The sequence below is a fragment of the Neopsephotus bourkii genome, unplaced genomic scaffold (assembly GCF_033783945.1).
Source record: "Neopsephotus bourkii isolate Nb327-2 ecotype Australia unplaced genomic scaffold, CSIRO-AGI_Nbou_v1 NB_1768, whole genome shotgun sequence".
In the NCBI taxonomy this organism is placed as follows: domain Eukaryota; kingdom Metazoa; phylum Chordata; class Aves; order Psittaciformes; family Psittacidae; genus Neopsephotus; species Neopsephotus bourkii.
In genome coordinates, this window is record NW_026902242.1 from 10,413,350 (window position 1) to 10,439,897 (window position 26,548).

Sequence of the window (26,548 nt, forward strand, 5' to 3'; positions counted from 1 at the left end):
AGAACATGGAACTGTTGAAACAAGTCCAGAGGAGGGCCACAAGGATGGCAGGGGGGTTGGAACTAGATGATCTTAAGGTCCTTTCCAACCCTAACTATTTCATTCTATATGCAAGAGGGACACTGTTGTGCTGGGGTGTCACACTGCTGTTGCATATATGTGTTAGAATACATCATAAATCTCCAGAAGTCTTTTTTATATTCCACTCACTTTTGTCATTACTCTGGCAACATTAACCTGGCATCCAAAGGAAGTTTCCAAAAGGTGCTTTTGGCACGAAGTCAACATCTAATGCCATTAGGAAGAACTGACTTCCTCCAGTGCTCAGCAGAACAAAGCCTTTGCTGTCCTACTTAGGCTCTTTAGTCCACAAAGCTTTCATTTGCTGCTAAGGTTTCATTAGCATTAGGGAACATCACATTACTTATGTTTCCAAACATGTAACCAGAGAGGATGGTTTTCCAAATATTTTCTTCCCACAAAAAAGGACTCTAGTGGTCAAAATTAATTCTCTGCTACTAATGTGAAACTAGAATGGAACAAAGTGAGTACATTTGCCATGCTGGTCTCCCCTCATGCTTTCCTAGAAGTATTTAATCGTTGAATAAGTGCCAAAACCTCTTCCTTTCCTCAATTCCTCCTCTTCATCTGATTCTAGAAACAGTATCCTCTGTGCAAAGTCAGCTTTGTAGGATTATCCCATCGCTCCTCAAGGGAAAGAAGGAATTTGTTCCCTCCCTGTATGCAGAACATACACAGAACAATCTGAATGGAGTAAATCCAGTGTGAGAAAAAAGTAAAACACATTAGCTATCCCCCCCCTCTGCAGACCTTTACATTAGGCCAGCTCCTCCACCATCACTGACATCTGTGAAACTACTCATGGATGCATTAATGATCTCACAGATAAAGAATGAAAATCCTAATTGAGTGGGCCAGTAGTCCACATTTACTAAAACTAAAACAAGAGGAGTAGTACGTTCTGTTTTAAAGAGTGAAACAGCTTCACAACATCAGTTTGTCCACTGACTTTCTCCATCAGTAAACGTGCACTATCTTAGAACTAAGCACTCAGTATGAACAATAATAAAATTATTTCAATAAGTATCAAAACATTTTTGAAAACTGTCTTATGATGCCCCCAAAAAATATAAAAACCTACAGATTTGTATTCCAAACAAAACTGCTCTAATAAACCCTCGCATAAACATTGATTCCGTAGATTAAACCTGACATACTGATGTCTCTTCAGATCTCCAAGTCATGTATGTACTGTAAAACAGAGCTCTTAATTAACAGACAGAAAATATAACCCAACACATCAGCTTCACAACTTTTCAAGCTCTCTACAACCAACAAACCAGTGCATAAAAGTCTGCAGTCACAAAAAACACCTTAGCTGCCCCATAATGACACAGAGATAAATGAGAAAGGATAAAAGCAACACCAATAAATAAGCAGAAAGGAATGGCTTTTTCACGAAGGCTTCTAGAGGCGAGTCACCAATTTACTTGTGGTCCTTTGAACTTCTCCCCAGAAGCATCCATGTTTGAGCTCTGGGCCTTGATTAAGCAGAAAGTTTCCCTTTCATCCAGGAAAACAAGCAGAAAATCTTCCAAACTGCTACAAATGAAATCAAATTAATGCACTGAGATACAAGGCAAGCAGTATCTTGAATGGAAAAAGCAGTGCAAAAAGATCAGGCAATACTGTACAGAGCAGAAAAAGAACCAAATAACTGCAATAAAATTTAAGCTTAGAATTTAAAAATAAATTTACCAGAGTATTAATTTGGCTGGGTCTTTTATAAGGAAAGTAAAAAGTGCATTAACCAAAGGTCAGTTAAAGGCAATTAAAAAAAAAAGAACACATCTACAGTATCTGGCAATGTACTACCTTGATAGTAAACCATGTTCCCAATATTCCAAGGCAAATATATATTGCTGTTTGTATAGTAACTCCCCACACCCCACAGCAGCTGAGCAGGCCATTTTTTGTAAAAAGCTTTATTAAAACTGCAGCTGACTATTATTAAACTGGTTAATGCCAGCTAATGGATGGTGGCCTTAAGTAGAAACTGCCCACTCAAAAGCTGGAATGAAGTCCAAAGTCTCTGCATCATAAACAAACAAATCTGACACTTCATGGAATGTTTGTAGTAGGTCAGTATAGACTATTCCAAAATAAATATTACCACCCTAAATTCTACTTCCAGATTGTTTACTGGAACCACAGATCAATGTTACAAATACTTCAGATACATAGTCTTAAGCTTAACAGGTTTTTGCAGATAGCAGGAAGCTATACAGTAATAGCAACTGAACATCAAAGCAAGGAGCCAAGTCGAATCAAATCTGCAACAAAGACAAAACAGTCTTTCCTAGGTTAAACTCAAGATTTGCTCTCCCCCTCTTACTGACACTCTTTTTTCACCCAAACTTCAAGAACCAGTAAAAACATAGAGGGATGCTACAGCATAAATACCCGATCTTTAGCCTATCTAAAGCTATCAGCAGCTACTTCAGGCATTTGTATATACGGGAGTTTCAAATAAAAGGCATTAAACCAGACTGAGATTTTTAAAGGGTTAATTGTTCCCAGATTTTACACCTTTGGAAAGCCTTTCTGCATTAAAAGCTAGGATTGCAGTATCACCTCCTCCTAAAAAAGGAATCTGCTTTAGTAAATAGTTCCTTTACAATAAACTCCGGTTTACCAAACCAACATCAGACTGCTAATTAGCCTATATTTCACTGACCCGTTTTGATTATCTCCAGACAACGCAGTTGAAAGCCTTAACAATCATATTAAGCATAGAACTACATCAACTTACAAGTTTAAGCACCCATCTTGCTTAATATAATTAATTACATCTGCTGTATCTTTAACATACATCTTTAATTACAATATTTTATTTGAAATCACAACAGTTAGCATTATGATCCATCATTTTTTTTTCTCTTTTGCATCAACGGTACATCACTGTTCCCACACATTTACCTGACCACAGTTTTAGTCTGCAGTTACCCAAGCGATCTCATGTGCAGTTCTGAAGCACTGACATAAGATTGGGGTATTTTCCAAATTCTTTGTTATCCAGGCTGCATAGCCTTTCCAGTGTAAAATTCCGATTCAGTGAGTGGGAGATAAAAAGCACAATTCCATATTTTGCTCTCTAAATCCTGAGCAGTTATGTAGTCCAGGATAAGGAAATATATACCAGGCCCTAATGAGAGTCCACAAAGAATGTGTTCACAGCACAGGAAAGCAGGAATCGGGCGTTGTTAAAGGAAAAAACCCAGAACACTTGGCATCAAAAAAGCCACAATGCATTTACGGATAGAAATGTTGTATTTTATTATTGTTTATGGAAAAGCTACAAATCACTTAACCAGAAACTCAAAGTCTACAGTAATCTGAGAAAATGTGGCTGATAATGCAACTCGACATTGATCATAGTTCTTTTTTTCTCAATTGAAGCCCATGAGGGTCTCTCAAATGAATCGGAATTACGGATAAATTTAAATGATAGGGTGAATTCCACATAATGCTTTACCTTCCTGTATCAGCAGTACTGCAGAAGACAAAAAGACTCAGTGCTATTCATAAGGTTAAATATTTTAACTTACAAATTATTTTAAAGTGACTACTTCACATATTTTTATCAAACTCTTCTCCAGAAATATCTGATTTCTTTTATAAAACATTGTGCAGCTTGTCTTTTTTTTGTTTGTTTGGGGTTTGGAGTTTTTTGTTATTGTTAAATAGGCCTGAATTCAGGTCAAATTATTCAACATTTCCATAGAATCATGGATTGGTTTGGGATGGAAGGGATCTTAAATCTCATCCAGTTCCAACCCCCTGTCATGGGCAGGGACACCTTCAGCAGGATTAGGTAGCTCAATGCATGGTCCAAGCTGGATGAATCCAAGTATTCATTTATGGAAAATAAAAAATAAAAAAATAAATCCCCCCATTAAAAAAAAAAACAAACAAACAGAAAACCCCACAAAAAACAAACCAACAACCAAAACCTGACAGCGTTTCCACAAAAACCTACATGAGACGCTACATTAAAAATCAAGGCAACCATGATCAGACAAATATGGTAGTGAGAATATTGCCATTATAGAATACTTTTCCCTTTATGAAAATTAGGTTACAAAATCGTATTTTAATTAGAATATATGTTAAGCTGATCTACTTCTGACAGTACATTTCAGTTTCTTTGACCTTTGAAACCTCTTCAGTGCCTAATTGGTTTTGATCTGTACCTTTGTCTCTATCTGTTTGCATTCCAGCTTTCTTTTCTATCCTAGGATAATAGCTCTTCTATTTTACTGTCTGAACTTATCACTTCTCTCTCTCCCAGACTGTCTTTATAATTATCAATTTGGTCTTCTGGTCTTTCTGTTTTCCTTGCAATTGCTATGTGCTTCTTCCTAACAGGCAGACAAGAACTGCTTCCAGATAAGCAGTAGTTTAATTTTTTTAAACATCCTGTTAGTTTTACATCTAACAACTAACAAAGAGCTTATTCTGTATCAAGAACAAATCAGAAAGCATCTTCGTTTTCTGCTTTCTACGAGTTCTGGAACATAGCTTCCAGACTAATCTGCAAATTATACCTCACTCCCTTTAAAAACTATCTATGCATTAAAGCTAAGAGAGAGGGGAAAATGTGGCTGTGAGCAAACTTAATAGGCTATGCACTTTATGGACCACAAGATTAATAGACATGAGAGAGTTCAGAGCAGCAGCATCAAAAGCCATAGTTGCACTGGAAATAAAGCGGAGGCACTCAGATTAAGGTAAAAAAATTACAGGTTCATACACATAAACTGAACAGTGCTTTGCATTTTAATTTCGTATTAAAAACTCAGTATAGATTTTACAGGCAGGATAGTATGAAGAAAATGTTCTACTCTTTTGGAGACATTAACTTCTAAATAGAACTTTCGAAAACTATCTTTGGGCTGACCTTCAGGACATGAATCCATTTTGCTAGCAAAAACTAAGACAGTGGTGTTAACAATAAACTGTATGTTGCAGTTGGACAATATTTAGTGAGAAACTGTTAGAAACACAGACATGAAGTGCTTAATGCGCAAAAGGAAAATAAAGTTACCTAAAAAATTACTTTTAGCCAGATGAAAGACTATTTTGTTCTAAGCAATGAATAAATTCACAGCATGAATGCAGTATGAAAAATCTATTTGCCTGTTAAACACTTATATACATTCTTAATAAGCAATACCACTGTCAACTTAGATTTTTAAAAGTCAGTTTCCATGATTAGAGAAACACCTGATAAAGTCAGCAAAAAACTCAACAGTACTGAACCACTGGAGATCTAGCCATGCTGTAAAGTAAGGTATACAGCAAGGCAGGTTTCTAAAATGAAGCTAAAAATGGAAAGGCACAATTGAGGAAGATAAATACAAAGTCTGTGCTTTTCCCTTTAAAGATCTCCTCGGACCAGCAGCAAAGGAACTGCTTTGGAAACTTTTGATGGGAAGTCAGGTCTGGCAGGAGGGGATGTCTTGTTTGGCAGCTAACAACTTCATAGGTGTGACAGACACATTCATTTTCCAGGAAAGGACAGGAATCTGCCACTGACAGAACAGGAATAGAAACATTTGTGACTGGTTTTGGCATGAGCAGCCAGAACCAGAATAGAATCAAGTTCCGCATCTGGAGATTAGCACATCAACTGAAAGACACCAGAGATTGGCATTAGCAATTACAGCAATGCTTTCCAGCTCACTTATGCCACTGAATATAGCAGCTGGCCTAAGGACTAGGTTTTAATAGCATTAGTTTTCTACCAGCAGGGCAAGTTGACCAAAACCATTCACAGCTGAGACAATGGATACCAGCAGAAAGACAACAGAGGAAAGCAGTGTGCTGTCAACAGAGGGCATCTCAACAACTCCTGTTTGGCCAGTTTATGAATAACCCTCAGAATTCTTCAGTTAATAGATGCGTATGTTCATATGAACTCAGTGTATTTACCTCACTGTATCAGGATGCAAAGTTCAGTAAAGCGAAATTCAATTCTGCACAACTTCACCTATGGGTCTGCTTTCTGTTTTTCTCAAGGGGCTCCTGCTCTCTCTTCCCGTGGCAGGCTCAGCCCTGCCTCACCCCACAGGGAAGGCTGTTTTCTAAACGCACCATCTCCTCCTCCTCAGGAAGTTCTACCAGCACAGTGCCTAGTAGCCAGAACACAATTACAGGCATCCTTTCTCTCTGCTGCCCTTCACAGGCTTTTCATGTTGTGCTTATCAATGAACAGGGTTGTTCACTGTGGGTATGTATGAACTTTAGCATCTCTAATTACAAGTTAGCATGAAGGTAAGATACTCTGTCCCAAGCAAATGGAAGAGTCTTCTGTACCACAGCTACTTGAGAAAAACAAATATGCACACACATATAAAGCAGGTATCATTAACCATACACCCCTCTTTCTAAAACACAAGCATACATAAAACATAAACCAGGAAATGCTACTTAGAAAACTGGATCAGAATGCACTCAACTTTCAAAGAGCCCCTTAGTCTCATTAAACATTTAATAGAGAGGAAAATAGAAGAAAAAAAAAAGTCACCAGATTTTTCCACATATGCTTTCTGTAGAGATATTTAAAATATTTGAGTCTTCCCTGCATTTGAACCAAAACTTCATTCTGAAATAGTAATTATTCTGTGTCCAGTTCTGGGCCCCTCAGTTCAAGAAGGACAGGGACCTGCTGGAGAGAGTCCAGCGCAGGGCAACTAAGATGATTAAGGGAGTGGAGCATCTCCTTTATGAGGAAAGACTGAGGGAGCTGGGTCTCTATAGTTTGGAGAAGAAATTGAGGGGTGACCTTATTAGTGTATATAAATGTATAAAGGGGGAGTGTCACGAGGATGGAGCCAGGCTCCTCTCAGTGGCAAACAATGATAGGACAAGGGGAAATGGGTACAAACTGGAACACAAGAGGTTCCACTTAAACTAGAGCAGAAACTTCTTCTCAGTGAGGGTGACGGAACACTGGAACAGGCTGCCCAGGGAGGTTGTGGAGTCTCCTTCTCTGGAGAAGATTCAAAACCCGCCTGGACACATTCCTGTGTAAACTTATCTAGGTGTTCCTGCTCCAGCAGGGGGATTGGACTAGATGATCTTTTGAGGTCCCTTCCAATCTCTAGCATACTGTGATACTTAGTTCTACTTTAATTCCCACTTTAACACACATCAAGCTGTTTTCAAACAGCTCTGTCCAAGACAACAGCAGATCACAAATCAATGTTTTCAAGTATTACTGGATTAAAATAGCTGCCACTTTAACACAGAGACGACTGCCACTTTAACACAGCACTATACTTGCCTTCTTTATACAAAGGACATAATTGTGTCCATTCTCCTAAACACCAAAAAAATCTTATTTTCACCACAGCCAAGCTAGAAATCAGGCGCTTCCTGAGACTTCTAGGAGTGACTGTGTGGTGTTAATAAACAGACAGAAACATAAGTAGATTTTAACTTCGCTTATGTCACCTGCAAGGGGAGATAGGAAGAAGTGTAACCATAAATGACATTCAGTCTGATAAACATCACAGTAAAAAAGTATCAGTGCTTTTACATTGCATAGAGATGCTGTTGCTAATTGTAAGAAATACCTGGGAAATTTCCATATAAATTTCTGATTTATACAGACTATAAATCAGTGGGGCTACACACCAGTGAAGCATCAGAACACTGAATTCACTGTATGACCAATAGCCTTGTGAGGCTTTCACGTGAAGCAGTCCTGTGTAAAACCAGAGCATTAACTGCATGACTAACATCAGTATGCAGAAAATCTGCAACAACAAAGTATCTGGCAAGGGTCCGATTTCTGAAAAATTGTGTAAAGAATCATTCTGTTCCTCAGAAAAGATCATTACATGGTTTGACACTCAATGTACAACGTGAATATTTTACTGTATGACTAAACAATCCATCAGTGAAACTACTGAAAACTTTAAAGGCTTGTTAATGCCTCTCTATAGATGCTTCCAAAGTACTATTAAAAATGTATTCACAGGAGACTGAATGAGCAAACTGCTCTGCCACTTGCCAGTTCTTGCATATGTAACAATCTATTTTCCAATTCTAAAGGATCTGTTTTCTAAAAACAGAAAGAGATCTTACCTACTGCCAACTTCTTCAGAGAGGGTTTAAGTTTCTCTTCTGGCCAGTCTGGCATTGAATTTAACAAGCACAGTATGCACTGCTTTTTTTCCTCTCCAAACACTAAGGGAATGAACTTGGAACAGTGTGCTCAAGAAAAGGGAATGGTATTGACATTACAAAGCAAAAAGGTTCCCTGAGAACAGGAGATTATTACTCTGAAGGTAACACAACAAGGGCAAGGTACAGAGGAGATGATAGGGGAGAGCTAAAGGCTTTGCAAATGGAATATTATTAGAACAACTAAATACCCTACATCACAAATTCAGAAGAAAACAAGTTCCACCAGCTTTGCTGCTCATTCTGGTGCAATAAGCCTGCACTCACTGCTTTGCAGGGCACAGTCATTTCTTACCAAGTTACATCTCCATCCCTTACATGTAAATGCACATCTCTGTACAAACTGTGTCTGTACAAGTACATCCAGTTGCACTACCACGACAACCAGCTTACAATGCACTATTTACTTTCTTTTACAGACTTGAGATGCGACATTAGTTTGCATATAACCACACTATATACTACAGTTTAGAACTGTAACAGTCACAGCTCTGAAGTCACCAAAAAGACTATGGTAGCAAACAATACAAATTTAAAATAAGGAAGTACCCTCTGCCAGCTGGGGGAGGTGAAAAATAAGGGAGTATCAACTTTGTTGTCATCCAAATATCACTTCCTTGTACTTGTCTGCTCAGCTATGAAGTAGACTGTTCTGAGGATACCCTTTTTAACTGACTTAAGAACAGTGAAGTGCTTAACAAGAGGGGTGTACGAATCCCATGCAGACAAGTCACTTCGGTGTGTTTTGTATTTAAAGATGCATATTTAACTCTCCCAGTGGAACAAGTACAAAGAAAAAACCTGTTTGGTATGGGTTGAATCGTACTGTTCGTAAATCTAACAATTAGGACAAACATCACATAACATCCATACAGAATCAAAAATATTAAGCTGAAATAAAATACATGTCAGAGCACTATTTCTAAACAGTAACAGGAGTAAACTACAAACTCATAAAATAAAACCTATAGTTCAGGAATAAAACAAACACAGCCTGGCATTAGGAATAAAATAAACATAGCCTGTTGTTAACTTTTAGCTCACTTCTCACAACAGGCATAACTGCAATATGCAGTAAACCCTACAAGAACTTGCTAGTGAAGTAACACGTATTGGATCCTCTGGTAATTGTCAAACTTCTGCCTTTAGACAGAGATGCAGATATCCAGACAGAATCTCCTTATTTTGCACAGCTCTGATAAACTGTTTCAACTCCTTTCTATTCCTCATGTAGGGATGTACCATGAAGGCAACTGGAATATGAGAAGGAATTTCCAGGTGCTATTACCAGTTCCCATCAGATAGATTTGCTCTTCTAAATCACTCAGAGCGAGGTACCTGTACACAAATATTCTGATCAGCTCTTCAATTTTACTGAACTAAAGCCTTGGCCTTTTTTGTTTAGGAAAGGCTGCAAATATGAACAGAATTTGTACCATAGTTCTGAGCACACTTACTTCCCTTCAAATGGAGCAGACACTGCTCAATACTTCAGAGGATCAGCGGTCACTGGGGTAAACAGTTGGGTAAACAGTTGCAGAACTGGAAGGCTCATCCCTTAACTGATTCAACATATGTTGTTTGTTTTTTCCCCTCAACAGACGATGGGATTTTCCTGTAAAAAGTCCTACTTTAAGGTGAACTTCCCTTTCACTATCAATTGTGAATATTTTAGCATTCAAGAAAAAGAACATTCAATCCACGTCTTTTTTCCCCTCACAAATATCCTGTGAAGAAACAGTAAATACTTTTCAAACTTGATTATAAAACCAGAACCATATACTTAGCAGGAAATTAGCATGGCAGTAAATTAGGGATTTCTTTGGAATGTTATTTCAGATAAAGATAACATCTGGGGGGTAGGGTGGACAACGGGACCAAGAAAGCCCCAGACCCACAAACAAAAAAACCCACAACAACCAAACCCACAAAAAACACCCCCTGTTCGCAATGGTATCTACTGCAATCATTGTTTTTAAAGCAAAATTCATAGTAACTAACATCACTGAATAAAAAAATTTAAACTGAAACCAGATGTTACTACTGGCATTTTCAAAACAATGGAATTTTTCAAGGTTTTGTGATTCAGCTAACATTAAAATGTAACACAATTCTGTAGTGCTATCAGTTTATCTCAGAGTTTTTAAGGTATGAGCCCAAAAATACACAGTAAACTCCTCATATTTCACAACAGAATTCAGAATCATAACCTGTACTGTAAAAACTGCATTAACATTCTTCATACAATTTTTTTTCTTCAAGTAGAAATGTACTTTCTTTGCAAGATCAAATAATACAAACACATACTGTTCCCCTTCCAGGTTAACAAGGTTCCCAAACACCTTAACTTACAAGGGAGACAATCAGAATAATGTAATCTAATCGTGAGCATATGCACTCCCATTAGAAAACTTACATTTTTTAAATGGTCAAAACCCCCTATTAGAGTATATTTGGACACTGAAGTCCCATATACAACAGCTGAGTAGAAACCTCAGTGTACGGAAAAATACATGCGCCACACTTTTAAATTGTCATAGCTACGTACCACATTCTTTCCAAAACATATACAAAGGCCAAACTCAAACCAGCTCAATTTCATACTGTTTCTGTAACCCAGCATAGCAATTACATCAGTATTAAAAAGACAATGGGCTGCATAAATATATTCCACACCAGTGTAGGAGCTCAACACTGAAAGCAAGCAAATCTATAGCATAATCAGTGCAAGCATTTCTGAAGACAGATAGTACTCACATTCAGGACAGAGGTAATCATGGAATCTCAGAGTCACATCTCACAAGGCTGACACCAGAGTGCACCTGTTTCTTTTTGAAGAGATTTATTTCTTTTTGAGAGCCAAACAGCCAATGTAGAAATTAAAATGTACTTCAGCAACAGCCTACCTTCCACAACTATTTCCTTCCTAACTAAACTAACAAAAATACAAGGGTATTCACAGACATACCAGAAATAATAAGGAGCAAGACAAAAAAACCTACTCAGCATTATACTGGAGATTTAGTTAAAAATTAAACTGCAGATCAACATAGCAACTCGCTACAAATCACAGTACTTCTCTTCCAAAATCCAGTTCTAACCAAAGAACCCTTTAACACTCCTCACTACACATTGACCTGTAAGTAGAAGAAAGAGGCACAGTATTTTTCACACATAAATACATGGAACCTCTCCTGTATTTCATGTCATTGCCATATCACATTCTTTATGTCTTATATGAGAAACCCAACTATTTGTCATTTCCTTCTTCAACATTAAGTGCTACTCAGGTCTTTACTAAGTACTCATTTCACTAAGTCCTCAGGGAATTAAACTAGTAAAATACTAAACGGTAAGTGACAAAGATCAGTAAATAATCTATGCTCTAGGAATTATCATAAAATGCTTAATAAATTCTGATAAACAGCCTCAAATATTTAATAAAACATGAATTAATGACAAAGCCACAAAACCATTTCTCTTACACTGAATAGAACTGTTCTGTCTTTTCTTATAGTTGACTACAAGTCTGAAACAATCTTATTTATAAGAGAGTTTCAACTTTGCTTTTAACATTATGAATTTGATAAAAACACAACACTGAAATTCAATGTTTCATATCTGGGGAGCCTTAACACTTTTAACCTAGCAAAACCATTTCAAATTAGTGATTAACAAATCTCAATTTGAAACAGAAAACACATCAGGATTTTGTAGTAGAAAAAATAATCCAAGTGCCTTTTCTTTAAGTATTTCTTTTTGATTTCACATCAATATGTAAAACCATGCCTGGCTTCTAGAAAGAAAATAAAGAAAACCAAAATAAAATTTAATTCATCATTTTATTATCTGCGCCGGTACCTGAATGCAATGCATCTTTAGAACACAATGAGAAATTAAAGACACTTTCCAACCACCCATTTTTTCTGAAGCAATAGGACAAGGGGTAATGGGCTCAAATTGAAACAGGGGAAGTTCAGGTTAGATATAAGGAAGAAGTTCTTCCCTGTGAAAGTGGTGAGGCCCTGGAACAGGTTTCATAAAGAAGTGGCAAATTCTCCATCCCTGCCAGTGTTCAAGGCCAGGCTGGAAAGAACCTTGAGCAACATGCTCTAGAGTGAGGCATCTCTGCCCATGGTAGCGGGGCTGGAACTTGATAATCTTAAGGTTCCTTTCCAACCCAAACCAGTCTGTGATTCTATGATTTGGGAAGGAAGCAAGAAAAATCTCAAGAAAAGAGTTCAAGGACAACTACAGATCATCCATGCAATGGACGGAGGAGAACACTGTCATAAGTAGTTTTTATTTGTAATTTTTACCCCCATAACTCAGATAAATACTAAATATTTCAAAATGTTCAAAAGCTCACTATAAAAATGTATTTTGACTTTAGCCCAAGACATTTAAATTAATGTGACCCTAATACATAGCATTTCTTAAAGTGCAAAGACTATACTGTAAGAAATTTTATTCTCAGGTCTGAAAGTTATGTTGGACTTGTTTTTACTGCATTTGTTAAAAACTCAGGTCTCAAGTTATTTTCTATATATATTTTTATATCTATATATATATGCAGGAACCAACTCATGTGAGATGCACCCAGCATTAATATTTGCACATCTTTTACTAGCCCATTAGGCTGGAAATATTCATTTGATATCAATCTGCTACAATTAAAAACACACTCCAGATTGCTTGTATGTAACAACAAGAAAGAAACTTAAGTTTTACAATCCAGAACCAAAGAGAATGTATTCCACCACAGACATACGGTGAAGTTAATGACCAAAACGTCACTTATACATGCAACTTTATATACATAGTTGTATATAACAACTTCAAGGGTACGTTGTATTGATTAAGAGGAACTAACAACCTAAGAAAAGACAGGAAAAAACATCATTTTGAAGAGTAATGTTGTCTTCCTAACAGTAACTGTACCAGTCCTAGAAGTACCACAGGCAACATCCAAACTGTCAGTCTAACAGGGATATAGCAGCATGACCCTCTTCCCACATACAAACAGAAATCAGCAAAAAAAAAAAAAAAAAAAAAAGCCTCTTTTCCAATGACCTAACAAAAGAAAAAAAGTCATGGAAGCCACAAGCTTCAGTTTTGACTTTAAAGCATCTGATGATGCATTTACGGTAAGTTTGAAATGCACTAGTCTATCAATATCATGAGAAACACACATAAGGTCTGTGTTGGAAATTCACTGTTCAGTTTCCCAGCATCCAGAACAGATAAATTAAAAGCAGTTTTCCCACCAAAGGTCTACATAAAGACAAAACAACAGCTCTTCTTTCAGAACTACACCTCAAGGCTGAAATCTGCATTTGAAGCACTGATATTCCATTTTAACTCATAACTGAAAAAAAGCATGAATGCTGGTCATTCAGTACTATCACCTTCAGCTGATTGCACAGTTTCTTAAAAACTGCAAGGCATTTTACACAAATGATGTCAAGCCCACAATTACAGCCTTGCAATGTAAACCAGAGAGAAGAGGGAGAAATGTAAAAATCACTAAGCATATAAATACCACTGGCATCTCATCTTTAAGACTTAGTTTTAAACCTCTAGAGAAAATTACTTCAGTTCAACTATTGAAATTTCAGTGAAACTGAAGGACATCCCCCCCAGAACCAAAGCAACTCGAAGTCACCGAGTGCTAAGTCATCCAAGCACAAGAGCCACCAGTACACTTAAGCCTGTCACTGGTTTTGTCTGCATCTACTTAAGTTTTAACATACAGAGACACTTCCTGGCTTTGTAAGAGTCCAATTCCAATCCCATGATGGGATGTTTCTTCCAGTAAAAACTTACTAGCTACACACTACTCCTAGCTTACTATTTCCCTCTCAGGAATGCAAAAGATAAAGCTGAAACTCAGGGAACCATACTAGTATCTCTCAAGTGCTAGGCTAGCACCCATGGAACAGCAACAGTGGTCCTGGAAAGAGACACTCATTACACTCCCTAGCACCAGTGCCAAAGTAAAGGTGTTTCTCAAAAAGCCACTTTTAGAAAGAATTTTCTTTTGTTATTAGAGAAAGATCAATCAGGGGAAAAAAAACCCGAAAATTTAGTATTAACAGAGCCTCAGGGAGATAGACTGAAAAAAATCAAGTTCTACTAATGAAACTTCAGCAGGAATGAGAACAGGACTAGGAACAGGAAAGGCCTCACAGCTTTTACAAAACAAAGGAGCAATCAAGCTAAACCAAAACAAATAACCTACAGCCCCTATTTCCTTAGTCTCAACCTAAAGGCTTAATCAGACCACCACACCTCCTGCTACAGGAGTAAATATTTGAGTATCATACAGAGTCAGGACACTTGACAGAACTGCCTGGCTTGCCTCACATGGTGACATTTCTATTGAAATTTCATGGAACTGTACAGTCTACATTCCCCTCCCATTACTTATGAAGTACAAAAATCCCAGGCATTTGGACTTTCTTGATAAATTGCTATTTACTTCTAAGAAACTAATTTTTCCTCTTTTAAACATGCTCTCTTCTAGATACCAGATACCAGATACTCCAGTCTGGTTTTTCCCATTTTATTACAACATGCTGAAAAACCTTTTAACACAAGTTCATCCTTTTCTTACCCATGTCCAAACAGATTTGTAACACCTTGTTGACCATACTGCAATGACCTCAAACGTCATCATCTACTATTTAGCAAATTTCCCAGATAATAAAACCCAATTAAGATAAAAATTTTAACTAATGAGATTAATTCTGAATCACTTGAGAGTGAAATTTCCACCATCAATAGATCCAAGTTCTAATCTAAACCCCTTGTTCTATTAAATCCTAGTTTAGAGCAAAGCTCATAAACTTGAAAGATCCCATTAAATAATTACAGAAAATAATCAGTATTTTCTTTAAAAAAAAAATCAGTAATTTTTCTGATTTAAATAATGCAGGGCAGCAACTACACTCCACAAGTAGAACCAGGAACCTTAGATGCAAAGTAGGAACTCCGGATATACTGCATATTTTACCACAGAAACACACTGGAGAGGCCAGACAGGGTGAAAAGTAACAGGACTGTCCTGTAAGATTACCTTAAAGAATACATTAGTACTGCAATATCAGAGTACCTGCACACTTGATCAGCTTTGCAACTGCCCCCTCTTAAAAAAACTTGCTCTGAAAAGTAGCTGGCATGCAATACTTACTCCCAAGCACATAAATTAGTTGATCCTGTTAGACTTTTGCTGATAAAATGAACAAATATTGGTACATTTAAATATGTAAGTACCTGCACTATGAGGGTCTAAATAAAAGTAGAACTAAGGGGGATGAGGGAACCTATACTTGAAACTTCAGAACAAATTTGTTGATGGACCTTCATACAGTTTTCCATTTAATAATCACAAATTTGAACCCGCTTTCAGAGAAAAGATACGATAAAACATGTTTCATTAAAATGCAGAAAAATGTGCATCACCTCTTGTCAGCTACTACACTTTATTGCTTTTTACCTTTATTAACTAGGGTCTTAACCTTTAACTTTTCCTTCACAGGAGCATTTGATTTGTTTTCCTATATCTCAAATCCATGTTCTATACTAAGACTTGTTAACAGTTCTTACACAATTTTTTTGAAAAGCAAGCTCTTTCTAACCATTCCAGTAGCTGCAATATTTATCCATTCCCATCTCATTTCTCAATAACAGCAACATCCTTTTCTCTGGTATTGAGATATTATTTCATCTGCATACATCTCTTGGATGTTATCTCTGCCTGTGTCTTTGCATCCTTCTCTCTTGCATCAAACATTAGCTTCTTAATCTCACTTTCAAGGGCACTGCTGGCTGATTACAGCTCTATTACCTCATTATACCAAAGGATAACTGTTTACTCTTTCTGAGACTCCAACATTCCTTCATACAATTCAACAATTATTTTCTTAATTCTCTTAGGATGCTTATGTACCGATCTCCTGCAAACACAGTAAAGGTCTACTCCATTGCTACCCCTGGCTTGCAAGGTTACCAAAGAAAACAGGTAAGATGCTGCAGCTGAGATCCCTGCCTGTCATGTTGAACAATACTGGGGTTTGCACAACCCTTATCATTTGACATGATCAGTAAATGACCCATCTCCTGCTGGAACTGAAAATTACCCAAACTGGGGATGGTCTCTGTACTCTGTGATCATGGGTGATATGGTTTAAAGCAAGGTGTCCCTGCCCATGGCAGGGGGGCTGGAACTTGATGATCTTAAGGTCCTTTCCAACCCTAACTATTCTATGATTCTATGTAGAAAGCAGCACAACACAAGCCCACTATGTTAAGTAATGGTTCTAGGCACGAAAACAGAGACACATAAAATACATTCCGACTACTGATTACAGACATCAAATACCCTAAATACTCCTCTAACTATGACTGACTTCATATAAATAGGGGGAAAAACAGGAGGACAATTAGAAGTCAAGATAGCAAAACCAGGAACAACTTATCCACTTGGGCAGAGAGGGGGGGGAGGGGAAAAAAGAAAAAGAGAAGTGTTGGGCCTTAGAAACAAGACGATTTCCCCTACCAGAATATTCTTCTGCTGCAGAGAAAGCCAACTGTGTCATAGCATGGATATTGGTTTCACATGTATCAATTGTGCTGGTACTCACAGCCACAAGAGAACCCTATGTTACCTACAGCAAATGCCTACTACCCCGCACATCAGAATTTACAAAGTGAGGCTTTCACATTCACTCACGTTGGGCAGCCATCAGGAGATCCGGCAATCAAATGCTGTCCTTCCAAAGGATTCACTAAGCTGATGAAGATCCAGAAGGCACACCCATGTTCACCACCTTCACTCACATCTGGTTCCCCAAGCATGCCAGAAGTAAGGCTGCCTCTCAACTCGCCAGTGCAATTGCTGTCACATTTGAGAATTTTTTCAGTGCTTAAGTAACACTCCCAGCTCAGATCAAGTGGGTGCCATTTCATTACACAATGCTGAAAATACAGTTTACTTAATATGGAACTACAAAAAAGCATGTTGTAGTATTGCTTGTGTACCAGCCGATGAGAAGTGATTTGCACAGTACATGCCTCCTGAACAAATACTTGCTAAGCATAAGCATTACAAATAGATACCAAGATAAAACAGTGAACATTCTTGTGAGTACACAGCAGATTTTACCCATTCAAGTGAAGTTCTTAATGGTTATTTCAAGCAGACAGTTTGATCGAAGAGAATCAGGACAAGTTACTAGAATTTGTTGCTTTTTGCGTTTTGCTTCTAACATTATATTGCTTTCTACTTACACGTTAAAGAATGTTGAAGTATGCTAAAAATGTGGGTACTGCTACAATATTGATTTGATTTAAAAAAAAAGCCACAAACCTTAATCCAATATTAGAAGCCAACTAAGAGACAAGAAGTAAGTTTACCTGCACAAGACCACACAAGAGGTCAACAGTAAAGGCAAAGAAAAATTCAGGTCTTGCAATGTTAGTTTTTTAGCTTACTCTAAGACTGCACTTCTCCTTTGAAAGATGTAAAAAGTAACAAAGCTATGTACAAACACATAAACCACAACGTCAGAAAGCACTTCAAGCAGCCTAACACCCTCTTTATTCTAAATGACAAAGCAGAAGCAGAGTCCTGACTAAAGGAAAAAAAAAAAAAAAGAAAAAAATGAAAAAAGGTGTTAATGAATCTCACATATAGCTATTTCAAATTCCAGTATGATCAAACTTAACAGAAAAGAACACCTGAAATCAAGCCCTTTCTTGTTCTTGTCACCTATCAGAAAATACAATACTGCTGCCAGTTTCCTCTTTGAATAGAACTTCTAATTGAGAAAAACCAGCAACTCAGACTAACAAACTTGCTGCAGATAATTCCATAAACAAAGTCAGTGTAGAGGGTCCACATTCTAATGAAAACCAGAAGGTTTTCATTAGTATAATACTTTTTCCCCCTTCTCCTCCCATTCAGCTGAAGCACTGACATGCATCTGAAGACAAACCTTCTAACTCTGCCAAGAAAGCAGAAGGGACTGGGGTACGTAAACTCACTAGGGGCAAAATGAAACAAGCTGATTGGAATTTCAGCTTCCACTGAACAATTTGTTCACCAACACAAGGAAAAAGCTAAACATACCAAGACTTTGGGGAATTTTTTCTACCAAAAAGAATCCAAGTTGCTGAAGAAGTATGCACACGTGTGAGATCAACAACAAAAATAACACTTCAAATGTGTTAAAGAACTTCCTTTCCTTTGTAAAAAAAAAACAAAGCCCCAAACCCCTGCATTAGTCAATTACTGGTTTTACCAAGCATGCTAAGAAACTGCTTTGCAAATTTAAGGACTTAGGTATTTAAATACTGTATTAATAATAGAGGGTCTCACCTAGATCAATCCAGTATAAGAACTAATCTAACTACACAAATGAACTTTTGGACAGTTTTAGACGTATTTGAGCAGGTCTGCAGCATTAGCGACAACTCTGCACAAGCATTAACACAAACCTTTCGTCTTCCAGCATTTACTTGCAGACTGTTGAAAGCACAAATCATACTCACTTGGGTACCCTTTGCCAAGAACAGAAACCTGAACACATTGGCAACAGACTTTTCTCTACTCATGCTTTTCTCCATCTTAACTTCTGATGGATTTGCCAATTCAAAAGATCATTATTTTGACAGATACACTCTTTAAAGAAATCTCTGCTTGGTTGAGCTAAGAGATCTCACAATCTCAAACAGCCTCCTGCTATTCTCACTCAGGAAATCAAACTGCCATATGTACCATTTAGAATGTGGATGTAGGCAACTCTAAGATTCTGGATTAAAAGTAATGATAGTACATATATTTTTAAAATAATATACATATTTTCCCGGTGTTCAGCATTTCCAGATTAGTAAACTCCCACATACATACAAATTCTCTTGAAGAGCATATACATTTCCAAGTACCTACATGTGTGGGGCTATAAATAAAAACAAACACCATTTTCATTGATATCAGATGATAAACAGTTTTCAAAACTGAGTAAATGCTTTCTAAACAGATAGTCAGGGCACAAACACATGTGCATTCTTAAATTCGTTCAACATCAAACCCACACTGATAAAAGTCTTAAGACAATGACTCACCCCTTCCTGGAAATATCAGTAAAAAGGTCAGATGTTTATGAACTAGACAATGGCTGGAAAAATACAGACAAACACAATTTCTAACTAAAAACTCAATACAATTGTTTTCATTCTGGAGCCTGAAGTAACTACACATCCAATAAGCAAGAACTTGATCCTTACATAACTCTCTCTATTTGGAAATCTCAGAGGTCTTCAGAAGGATGAGATAAGCAGCACAATGCTCCTTGTGAAAGACTTTAACTTCACAGAGGTTAAGCATTTTACCCAGTATCTACCCATGACAGAGGAAACGTGTGGCTACCCCATGCATCTGGAAAGGCTGTGATTTCATCCTGCAGCCACAAGACACATTCCTTGCACACGTTCGCAGACCACAACAGCGATAAAAATTAATAAAAAGAGAATCCATACAGAGTAGCGCTTACAATCTTCAGGTTAAGGTGAAGGACAAATCTGGGGAGAAAACCATCCAGGTTTCATCTCACAAACATCTACATATTAAACAGAATACCACCTTTAACACAATATATGTTAGCACACTGGAAGTTTATGAAGATTAGGATTCAAAAGCAGAGAACTTCCACAAAGAATATGGTTTGATATTTCAACTGACTTTCAATTTCTTTTAACTGTTATAAACCAAAACAAATTTGCTAGCATTAATAATGCTAAAGGCAGTATTCTGTTTAAGATGTAGAAACCTTGGTTTCAAACTGCTTTGAAAAAAACACCTTTATTTAGCTGAAAAAGAAAACCAAATTTTCTACTCTGGTGAGCAAAAACATAAGAAATCATTAAAAGACAAATGTGCTACATAATACTTAAGTACTTTTTGAAGTCAACTTTTTCATATTTACATTCTGTGGATGTTTTCCATATACTTAAACTTGGCAACTTTACAGATTAGACATCACCACCACACAATTTACCTTCTTCCACACAAAAAAGGTATCTGATTTTAAACAAAGAAAGAAACAGTGTCTGAAACAGGCACTGAAAGCATAAGAAAATTCTTAACAGCATTTGAAAAACTACTGATGCAACTGAAAATTATTTCATATTTTTGAAAATGAAACTTGGGTTTAGGCACAGAATGAAATTTGTTTAAGCAAAGATTAAAAAGAGCACATCACCACATATACTTTGATCTTCCTTTGGTCCAAAGTAACTCATTTCTAAAATAGTATTCTACAGTGCCAGTGGTTTCTTAATTATAAAAGATGGTGTGCTTTGGCCCCAAGGATCTCACAACAATAGTATCATTAAATCTTCCACAGACTTTTTTTTTTTTAATCATAAAATCTTAGCACAAAAGCCCTCAGCAAAATTTCTGCTTTAAATATTTATCAAGAGGTGAGAAACAGATGGCTAGACTGGTTCTACAGACTGAAACTCTTCTGACACAGTATTCAAACTCTTTCTGGCAACTACTATTAAGGGGTTCACAGAGGTTCGAAAGACACAACATACATCAAAACTTGAAGAACACCCTTCCTGATCTTTTTTAAACAGACAGCACAAACTCTTTCATCAATTTCCAAGGAAGCTACTTCAGAGTGCTAATCACATGGACTTTTACTTGTCTCCACTCATTAAGCCAAGAACTTCATTATCGACCATCCTCCAGTATCCAGACCTCAGTGAGCCTTTAGCATCAAAGCAAAAGCACTACATATTTGATTTAACTGCACAAAACCCCAAGATGACAATAACCAAACACATTCTGTTAAATATTCTATGCTAATGTTATTTGTACACTCCACACCCCTCACAGAAAGAACTCCAGATGTACAGAAATGTGCATGTTGAACAGATGTTCACACTAATTCTTTAGCATATCATAATCCATCATTTTTCTTTCTAAATATTTACAGTTACTTAAAAAAAAAAAAAAGCAACCCAGTTTTAATTCCATTCATTTATTCTTGCCTCAGATATTGCTGCATAGTTTGACATAAATCAGATGGGGCACCTTATAAAGCAAATAAGCAAGTCTGCCCAGGACTCCAATGAGTAAACTCTTACTGCTCATGAGGTGAACACAAGCATGCTGCACTTGAAAAAAAAGTGTTAAAAAAGGCAAAACTCTGAAGAGTGTATCTAAATAAAAAATTTTCCTATTACCAACGAAGTGCAGCCACGCAACTTTGTGATTATATGCCCCCTTTCACCAGATTTCCTTTACAAATATTGCCTAGGAAAAAGCTAAACATTACAGGCAAGATTTAGCACTCAACATCAACTTCTCAGAAAATACAATTTCAACTGCATTACAGAAGACAGTTCTCACTACTCTGTTCTATCCACTATGAGAATATCACCATGCAAGGCAGTTCACTGAAGTATCTTAGGTTTTGGTGGATGTACCATAAGGAAAATGCTGCAGAGCAAGCACAAAGATAAATGCACTGATGAGCATAAAACTGATAGTGGAATAATACTTCCAAAATTGATCAACATTTTTTGTTGTGATAAAAAAGCATAAAAGGGGAACACATTTCACACAGCACAGAAAACACTGTAGAAGAAAACATATCTAATGTGACAGAATGTCTCAAATGAATCAACGGTTATTTTACTATTACTAATTCACATTGTTTCATACACTGTTACCAAAGGAAATACAACAGGGAGCACGCTGTTTAGCCAGGATATACTGGAAAGCACAAAGTGCTTTCATCTCCTTCAGCCTACTCAAGACATACATGTTTTGGCCAATGCACACCCACTTCAGAGAATAATGGTGTACTTACAGAAATAGTTGCTTGAAAAAACAAAAACCACATCTTCCACAGAAATAGCAGCTCCAGAATTTGAAGAAGTAGCAAGTATTGGGCCATCAAAGAAAATCTTTCCCTCCTCATGCCCCTGATCACAGAATCAAACAAGCTGGAAAAGACCTTCAAGATCATCAAGTCCAACCATTACCCCAGCAATGCCAAGACCATCACACTAAACCATATCACTAAGGGCATCATCTTCAGTTTTTGAACACCACTTAATTAGCATACGCATCATCACAATACCAGAACAGACACATTAATTAAGTACCACATAAGTACCAGACAAGAGATGCTTTCCCAGTTCCCTGATTTTTCTCTGCCTCCTTATTTGTCTCTAAATTCATCCACACATACTTTCTACTTATCAGAAACAGCACAATGCATAAGACTTGAGGAGAAAAAAAGAAGTCAGAACTGCCAATCAGCATGAAATACCAATAATCAGCATGAAGAGATAAAATATGACCAGGCAGGGTTAACCCCCAATACAAAATCATCAAATTTGTCTCAGTCAATCAGCAAAACCTACACACATATTTACAAGTATTCTGAAAAACTTATCACACCAATCTTAGTCCTGAAAAATTCCACTTCGCGACCACAGCTACAAACACTAATGAGGGAGAGCTTTAGGCTCAAGAAGGTCTCCAGAAGACCTGTGCAGAACAGGTCTCTGCAGCTGGAGACTCTTAACATCATGAGTTGCTTGTGCCCACCTGCCATTAGCAAACCCGCAGCAGCTGCCTTCTAAAGCTGCACTGATGCTGGCAACAGGTAACCACGAAGGAAAAACTGCAGAACACAAACACATCTATTGAGTTTATTTATTTCTTCAGAGCCCTTTCTTTAAGCTCCACAAAGAGTGGTTTTCCTTGTATTTTTAACCTCGACTTTGGCCAATTTTTAATTAATTTCATTTTGTGCCGGGTTTAAAAAAAGAATAAACTTTACCTGACCAACGCAAGCTGTTAAAACAATTACACAGTCAATACTTTTTTCAATAGCTAAGAGAAGCACTCAATATTTTTCCAACTAAGAAAAGTTTGCTTTATAACCCTAGTATTTTTTTAAGTGTGATTAAACGGGCTAAAAATAATCCACTTAAAGGGTGCACATTTATGTAAAAACCCGTATTGTCCAAGTCTAGTTGTATAGCTCCAAGCAGACCATTCTGCATTGTTACCTTACTAGTGTAGAGTTACAGATACCACCTGATATCAAGAAAAAACAATTTTTTTGCTGAAATAAAAACGTTGCAGCAAAATTTTCAGCTTAGAATTCTAGCATTATTCCTTCAAATGAACACATAATAATTAGGGACTTAATGGGAAAAACTCCACAAACATATAGTAGGTCTAGATAAAATTCAGCTAGTTCCATGACACTATAAATGAAATACCCGTCATTAAAAGCAAGTCTGAGGTCAAAACCCACCTTTTTCTATGTATTTCTTAAGCACACAAGGAAGGTAAGTAAACCCTTTTTTTCTTGAAAAACTGAACACGGTAGACTACAAAACCTTAATTGTTATTTACAAGCTGAACAAAGAAAAGAAAATTAAGAGACTGCCAAAAACGCAGAGATGAGCAAGATAAAACTCTCTTTTCTAAAGAGATACATATTTAAGTACTTACAGAAGGAAATCCAGTGCTCTCCTAAAACGCAAAACCCCACAATTCCAAACCACTGACCTACTATCTCCCATCTGAAGTATATCCAAGCATGAGCTACAAAGACATACTTGTGCTGCCAAGATAAATCACGGCTTTTACTTACTGCTCACTGTTAATGTCACCAGGGTCCTATATTCCAGTTTCATTACACCGGTGCTGTCAGTACTTCACGAGTGTATATTATCTAAATTCCAATCATGCCTGTAAATCCTACTTAAGCACGATGCACTGCACAAAACTCTAAAGACACCCTTAAATGCCTTTAAATCGGGCTTCTGCACACCTGATGCAATGCTGTTGCACCTTCATTTTGCATAGCCAGCCAGGACTTATTCAGGTGGCTTCAGGAGCTTCATTGCCTCAACTAACCCCATACCCCACCTACACCGTCCGATTGCAATGCCTCAGCGTGCCTTTGACTCCACAGCTCACTCAGGCTGTCTCCGTGCTGAGCAGATCTTTGCTCCTTTAGAAATTAATAGCCCTGTACTAGAAACTACTGATAAAGGAATTTAATTCAACTTCAAAACAAACAAAGTATAAAGCTAGCTCCCAGCCAGAAGATCCTGAACAGACTTCAAGCTGCAATGTTTAGCTTCCTGTAGTTTATTCGCTTCCTGAGCACAAGTGTCTGCGCTTCACAGTCCTTAAAAGCAAATAAACGAAGGACGTTATATCCTGCTCGGTACTATTACTTTTTTCACTTCAGCTTTCCCACGACCAGCGTCAGCTCCAGTTACAGCAGCACCAGTAGGAAATCTGACAGAGAAAATGAAGCATCCCACCACAGACACCGCCGTGCTTCCCTCCGGCAGATTCCCCCCCGGGAGAAGCCCCTTCTGTACTGCCCTCAGCACAAGCGAAAAGCCCGAGGAGAAGCGGAAGCTTAAGACCCAACGCCACTCGGACAGAGGCGCGCTGCCTGCCTCCTCGCTACCAAAGTCTCTGTACTAACACCACAATACCATACAGGATTAGCCGATGTTCTGAAGTGCTGTTACAGACAAAGCTATACAATAGCTGCTTCCAGTCAGGGACGACGGCTCCAAACGCTTCACTGGCCCAAGCAGTCCCGAGGAGCAGCGCTACGACCGCCCGGCCCCGCCGCGGCCCCTACCCGAGCCGAGCCGGGACCCCGCCCCACACCACCCCCCGGGGAACGCCACCGGCCCCGTCCGCCCCACAGCGAGCGCGCCCCCCTCTCCTCCTTCCTCCTCAGAGGCGGGCAAGGGGCGCACACAAAGGAGCCCGACCCGTTGCGACCGTTACCGGGCGAGGGGGAGACGGCACGTTCTCCTCCCCACAGCCCCGCCGCCGTGAGCGCCATGGCGGCGCGCGCGCACCCGCACCTCGGACGAGGCGCTCCCCGTCCCAACGCGCTCGCCACCTCCCTCCGCTGCGTTCAAGCGACCCCAGCCCGCCCCAACACACACACACAACCCCCCCCGCCCGGGAGCCGCCGCCAAACAAAGCGCCTCGGCTTCCTCCGCCCCGCGCCTCCCCCGGGGAAGCCGCCTGAGTAGACAAGGGAAGGCGGCGAATCCCAGACACAATGAGAGGCGAGTAGGGACTCACCCACAGCTCCGTGCCCCAGCTCATGGCTGCTTCGTGGCCAGCGCCGGCAGAGGCGACAGCGGGAATGAGGCGTCGGGCGTCGGCCGGAGAACGGGGGTCCCGCCAGGTAGCCCCGGTGTCCTCGGTCACTGGGGAGAGGCGGCGGCGACAAACAGCACCGCTCCCAGCTCCAGCTCCGCCTCGCGCGGGCAGGGGGGCAGCCGCGGAGGAGGCTGGGAGAGGGGCGGGCCCGGCTGAGGGGAGGGGGAGAGGGCGCGGCGCTACGCGCAGCCCCCACGGAGGGGGCGGGGGGAAGCGCGTCCGTGAGCAGCCGTGTGGTTACCCGTTAACGAGGGGGGAAGGCGGTCACGGGTCTTCCTATCCCGGCCGGCTGCAAGGCCTCCCGCCGGGAAACGCTGATTCACAGCAGGGAGAGAGGCGGGAGGCCCGCACCCTGCACACCTGGCACGGTGGCGGGAGGAGAAACAAACACGGAAGCGTTTGTGTTTTAACGCTACAGGTGTGTTCGTAAATTACAGCCGAGGATTTGGGAGGGGATACCCCAGGAAAAATACCCTATTTTTCATACAGTGGTTGTCTGAATCGTATCGTTTAACTGCAACCGGGAGTTTCCTCACCAGCTAGAAAGGGAGAGGTGTTAAATCCTCGTAAAATAAGACTTTTTCCACCAAAGTATCTTGTTATGAAACAAAGCCACCCAAATTTACTCTCTCACAACATCAGTTCCTTGATTTTCCCCTCATTCCTACCTAAAATGCCTTTTTATAGGCTACAATAAAACCTCAGTGAAAACACTGATTGAAGTCTTCATGAAACAAAAAATATTTAAATCCACTAATTTTTTCATTTCCAAGTCACCTTTCAGGTAATGTTCCTTTGCATCACGTTTAATTTAGTCCTATTTTCCATCTGAAAGGGAAATGCAACTTCTTCTACACAGATAACTGAATTACTGAATTAAAATATATCAAAATAAGCAGATGAGATCACAGATCAGCCATGTACTTTCTGGACAGAAATGTCTAAACTAGTCATGTTACATGAGAAATGCACTTGGGTTCTGTGGGCATCCACAAAATCAATGTGTGCCACATGCTGTTGTAGCCACATGTA

The 26,548-nt window shown here is 38.9% G+C and overlaps 1 protein-coding gene across 3 annotated transcripts in view; it reads right to left on the reverse strand.

The window, feature by feature from the left end:
* Positions 1–25,732, reverse strand: part of FNBP1L (formin binding protein 1 like) — a 55,613-nt gene extending 29,881 nt beyond the window's left edge. The window contains exon 1 of one of the 3 annotated variants that reach the window (XM_061379316.1): positions 25,436–25,638. In XM_061379316.1, the coding sequence (XP_061235300.1) occupies positions 25,436–25,459 (24 nt within the window). In that variant the 5' untranslated portion in view covers positions 25,460–25,638. Of the gene's footprint in view, positions 1–25,435 lie in introns of all 3 variants that reach the window. The other 2 variants (XM_061379318.1, XM_061379317.1) reach the window with 2 other exon arrangements.
* Positions 25,733–26,548: the final 816 nt, after the last annotated feature.